A 5,242-nucleotide genomic window follows, 5' to 3' on the forward strand; every position below is an offset into this window, starting at 1 on the left:
GCGTTTTCACGCACTCGTTATACTTGGCCGTGGGTGGGAGGAGGCGTTATGTAGAATGTCGTAATACACCGTCAACAGCATATGCACAACGCCCCGGTCCGTCTACATACCTAATTATTATTCCCTCTCTTATTCTCAAGTGGTTGTGCGAGGTTCGTTACACTCGCGAGAGGCTGTCTTATGAAATTAATTCTCACACTCCAGTCTCCTTATCTTACTCATCTTTCACTTTTATTTATTTAATAGTTTGCATAATAACGTATCATCGTTTATTATTTATTTACATACGAAAATGAAACGCAAAAATACACGCTGGCAACACTCGGTATGACGGTGAATATTCAAAATCAAAACCTCAATTTATAATTTCGGGAACCTGTTTCAGATCGATTCCTTATACATGCGATCGCTGTCTAGACTGAACGAAGTCAAGAAATTTCAACCTCCGAATGACGAGTGATCAAAAGAGAAATCATATTTCTACTAATTAAAACGTTTAATCGCGTTAAAAATAAAATTACATAAATAGGCGTACATCTAACTTTTTATAATAACGAATCTACGTAATGTTATATAAATTCTCACGTTTGTATTCATCTACGATCTAGTTCCACTCTTTCAAAATTATACATACTCCCAGCCTTGTGACCCCGGCATTATCCCCAAAGCTAACGACGAATCCAATTAACCGGGTATCGCGCAAGGCCCATTGTTTGTACCGTATTTCTGCGAGCAACATCCAACAGCGGGTCTGCAAAACGGGCCCAAATATCTACATCCCTCCTTTACCTTGTCCAAGTTCCTTCTCCTCCTCGGAGTCGTCGGTTATTATTTGCACGCTTCTGACCGGTCCCATTTTTCTGTACCGATAGGGATTCGGGGCCGGAGTAGCTGCAGCCATTACACCCGGCACCATGACGGGTCGATCGGGGTTGATGGCTAGCTGCAGCATCCTGAGCAGAAGGGCCTCTCTGACCGGCGGTGGCAGGACTTCCTCGTCATTTCCAGGACTCTCCGCCTCCTGAGCGTAGAACTTCTGTCTGTAAACCCGCTTCCCGTACCCAGCAGCAGGCTCCTGATAATCCTCGTACCTCCCGGGTTGGTAAGCGGGATTCAGAATCCTCGACAACCCCGGTCGTCTTCCTGACGCCGGATGGACGGCGAGTCGTTCGCCGTACTGGTTGGGCTGCGGGGCCTGTTCGAAACCGTTTCGAAATAGGTTTTGCCGCGGAACCGGGGCCTGATAGTCGTTCCGGTAAGTAGGGAAGGTTTGCTGGTCGTAGAGAGCGTCCTCGAGGTAGGTTCGAGGGTGGGCCAGGGCCCGGGCCCCGTACTGACTGATGAGGAGTCGCCGGAGGAGGATCTGAAAGTCGCGACGACTGAGGGGCGGTGTTATGGGCTGCAGGGGTTCCGGGGGTGGAGCGACATTCTGGGCCCTATAGGGGTAGTCCTGGACCGGCGAATAGTCCGTCTCGTCAATTGGAGACTGCTGATCGTCCTCCGGATACGGAAGCGGACGAGGAACGGGTCTCATCAGGGGCCGTAAGAAGTTGGGTCCGACATGAACTCGCGGTTTGGGTCCTTGTTCCGGTGCCGTCGGCTCCCCCAAGTACCGAGGCTGGCTCTGCTCCTGCGCGTCGGGAAAAAGTTGGTTCGGAAGCGGGCGGAATATGATTCTGCTCAGCGGAAGCTGCCGGTATGGCGCAGCGTCCTCGTCTTCGGGCACCCTTCGAGCCTCGACGATTATACCCTCGGGTGGAACTTCTCTCAGGTACTGTTGCTGGTCCGGATGTTCCCTGACGTAGACCGGCTCTGAGCTCTGCCTTGCGTAGTCGCGACTGGGCTGAACGGGCGCCCTGAACAGGACCTGCTGCTGGGGCTGAGCGTTCCTTTCCTGGTCCTGGAGGTCCTTTTCTCGCGTTTCGTAAGCGCTTAGGCCCTCGTATTTTGTATTCGGTTCGAACCTCGCGGGGCCCAGGTTGTTCTGGTTCACGTAGATCGTCTTGGGCCGCTCGGCTCGTGATCCTGCGATCCTCTGGGCCACTCGGGGTGGCGTCGAGGTCGTGAAGAGCGGCCTCGAGAGCGACAACGCGCCACCGTAAACGTCCCCGTGCTCGTCCACCGCCTCTTCCGTCGCGCTGTCGGTCTTGGTCGTGTCCTCGTTGAGCTGGCGCCGCAGGGTGTTACCCGTAGTGATCTTCACCTCGTCCTCCTGGTCCTCGAACTCCTCCGTGATCGGACGCAGTGAGTGGCTCGACTCGATCGGCCTCTTCGCGAATATTATCCTCCGATGAACAGGGGCTCGTTTGTCCTCGACGACCGGCCGCGTTATCTGGGAGTCCTCGTCCTCCGCTTCCGTATCCTCTTCGACCACCAGTGGTGCTGGACGTTGGTGCGGGCTGAAACGGGGCCTGTTTCTGGACGACGACGACCTGATGTAGTGTCCGTTGTAGGTCGGCCTCGAGGACGGTGGCTCGGTCGTCGTCGTTGTGCTGGTCGTCGTTGTCGAGGTCGTAGTCGTCTTCCTCAGACGCGGGATCGTCTGGACCACCGAAGACCTTGCGCTGGCCTCAGTCGCGTAAACGACGTTCGGCTTTCGCGTCGACGTCGAGGTCAGGTTCAGACGAGGGATGCTCTGGACAACCGAGACCTGTTCTTGGAGCGGTGGAACCGTGGTCGCCTTGAAACCAGTCCCGTTCGACGAGGAGTAGGACACCCTCTTGATCTCGCCTTCGGCGTCGACGAAGCCAAAGGTGCCCTTGATGTTGCCTAAAACATCGCGGCTCTCCACCTGTCGGGGATAATTAGTGACGATGGTCGGTAGACGATGGGCATGCTGTACGGTATGATCGTTCGAACTTACCTTGAAGGAACCATCCCCAGCCTCGTAACCAAACGTGTACGATCCGTCCTCGTTAACCTTTCTTATCTGCTTAAGGATCGCCACCTGCTGGTCGTTGCTCGTCTCGGACGTTTGCTGATCCATCGGGTTTGTGCAGCTTGCCGTCACCAAGCAAAATATTGCTATTAGCCATGGCGTCATCTTGGAACAGAGAAGACGGTTCGTCATTCAACTTGGGTATACGGTAAACGTCTCGACTGGAACAGTCGCAGGAATCAAAAAAAAAAAAAAATAATAAAAAACTCCGTCATTTACTATGTATTCTACAATTTTAACTATTTGGCACACTTGAATCTTCACATTTCGACTCGAGTTTCACGTTTTCGACAATGCGACCGATTATCTCTTTCTACGAAAAATCTATAGAAACTGGATGTCAATCACTGGCCGACCGGGGACACATCCGGGATATCTAATCGTTGATGGAAAATGATTGGGAGAGGATCGAGGGCCGATGGAAACGCGACAAGGAAGACCCACCTTGCAGGTAGAACCCATGTTACCGCGAATGCGGCTGGTGTTGACAATGGGATGCCGAGTTTCCCGGAGCTGGTTATATAGAGTGACACAATGGCTGCCACCGTTCACCCTGGCTTCGCCGGAGACGCGTTCCCCTCTTCGTGGAGCTGTGCGACCTTGATGACCCCCAAACATTCGCCAATTACAATGAGACGGCTGTGTGTGCCGGGTAACTGGTTGACCTAAAACGCGTGGCTCAGGAAAGTGAAGTAAACAGAATGTGTAGTGTGCACCCTTTTACAATTGGAATTCTATACCTTTGTTACTTTCTTACAGTTTCTGTGATACGTAACCCACCAATCTTCTCGCGTTACGTACACTTTTGATAATTCATATCCGTACCGCGGTATTTCTCTGCGACTTTTTCACCCAGAGGTTCAAATTTTATCAAGAAATACTTGTTCGTCATGGGAGGGGAACAAATTGGCTTCAACGGTTCGTTTGTACCTGGGCCTCGATTCTTAGTGTGACATGTATCAAAAATTCTTGTACGCTTTCCAACGCCCAGTGAGAAAATTATATCGACTAGAACAGTTTGTGAGATTCAAGATTGTCCGAAAATCTTTTTACCTGATCATTAAATGACTCACGACGTGGTCCGAATCACAACCTTGATGACGATCATGTATTTTGATTATTTTTTTTTCTTCTAAAAGCGTTTACACGATTGCCCAGGTGTCCTAGCATGGAGCACAGTTTTAATCAAGATCGATCTGTTCGGTAGCACCGATTGTACGATGCTTATCCATCGGTGCCGAGATTTCTTATCGTGAGATCTGTAATTTAGGTTTCCGTTGAACGATATTTGATTATTTCGCATAGTCCGTGAGCGATAATCTTGAAAGTTGTATATTATAAAACATTCGTTTGATCAAGTTGGAAAAGAAAAAGGCTGATGCCAAAAATAATAAGGAGACAATACAATGGCGGCGGGGCCAGGTGAGAGACCGGTATACAGACCTGTGAAAAGAGATTAAACGGATGAAGAAAGAGTGAAATAAATGTACATAAGTAGGAATTCAGAATTGAGGATTTAGACGCTGAAAAGTTGCGATGGGGACAAGTGAAAGCCACGTGGGAGTCAAAGCTACGCTGTATATAGCAGAGTAGAACAGTAGTAGACTAAAATCTGTAACAATAGTTCCCATAGTGTGCAATACTCTTATTGTGCCGTAGTTCTTATACCTAGCAAAGAACCTTAGCAGACCTCAGCCGCTACTCCCACACGACAATTATTATATCACGCAATTTCCTTTTCGCGTTTCGTTATCTCTTTTGATCTTCGTATGTATCGTGCTGGATACACACTCTTATACGCAGCATCTCCCGTCACCTGATACATGATACAAATTGTATCTCGAGTACGTAAAGCAAGCCATTGTCCCCGGATTTTCCTTTGGCATGTGGTTTGGACAGCGACTTTATCGACTTTGGCCGCTTCATACTTCACGACAGAGAATTTGCTCTTTTCCCACTTCCTGTGCCCGTTGTTTTTACGCTTCTAACGAGTTCTCATACGGAACTGACGATTTCAAACACATGTATTTTTTTTCGTCGAGTCCCGAAGTGTAAGTGCCTTGAGTAAGCTTAGCAGATTTGGTAATAGATAAATACAGAAGAGAAAAAAATAGCAACAACATATGAATGTTTATTTTTCGTGGTACATTTTTAATTGCAGAACGTTATTCACACGGTTCAATTGTCGTCTGGTCCGATCTCCTTTCATTCTTCTTATTGTCCATTTCTATTCTTCTATTTTTTCACTTCCTACAGTAGTCGATGTCTCTTTGCCGCGGTGGAGAAATTTATGTTACGTTTTCT

The 5,242-nt window shown here is 49.0% G+C and overlaps 1 protein-coding gene and 1 long non-coding RNA gene across 3 annotated transcripts; one reads left to right on the top strand and one right to left on the bottom strand.

The window, feature by feature from the left end:
* Positions 1-205: 205 nt before the first annotated feature.
* LOC124296789 (proteoglycan 4-like) lies at positions 206-3,420 on the bottom strand. Of its 2 annotated transcripts, none has more exons than XM_046747143.1 (3): positions 3,383-3,420; positions 2,864-3,043; positions 206-2,791 (listed from the first exon to the last, which is right to left on the bottom strand). In XM_046747143.1, exons 1-3 carry the CDS (start codon positions 3,398-3,400, stop codon positions 773-775), a joined length of 2,217 nt encoding a protein of 738 aa, XP_046603099.1. In that variant the 5' UTR covers positions 3,401-3,420; the 3' UTR covers positions 206-772. The 2 variants fall into 2 exon arrangements, with proteins under 2 accessions (XP_046603099.1, XP_046603098.1); XM_046747142.1 differs by having other exon boundaries at positions 2,864-3,099; positions 3,383-3,412.
* On the top strand, positions 2,711-4,102 carry LOC124296795 (uncharacterized). The gene is made up of 3 exons (XR_006906460.1): positions 2,711-2,843; positions 2,939-3,086; positions 3,269-4,102. It is a non-coding gene; the product is annotated as an uncharacterized LOC124296795 (long non-coding RNA).
* Positions 4,103-5,242: the final 1,140 nt, after the last annotated feature.

Source organism: Neodiprion virginianus, chromosome 1, assembly GCF_021901495.1.
Source record: "Neodiprion virginianus isolate iyNeoVirg1 chromosome 1, iyNeoVirg1.1, whole genome shotgun sequence".
Classification (NCBI taxonomy): Eukaryota; Metazoa; Arthropoda; class Insecta; order Hymenoptera; family Diprionidae; genus Neodiprion; species Neodiprion virginianus.

Coding starts and splice junctions, on each gene's coding strand:
- LOC124296789 (XM_046747142.1), bottom strand. CDS start 3,070: ATGACGAACCGTCTTCTCTGTTCCAAGATGACGCCATGGCTAATAGCA. Junction 2,792..2,863: donor CTGGGGATGGTTCCTTCAAG/GTAAGTTCGAAC, acceptor TATCCCCGACAG/GTGGAGAGCCGCGATGTTTT.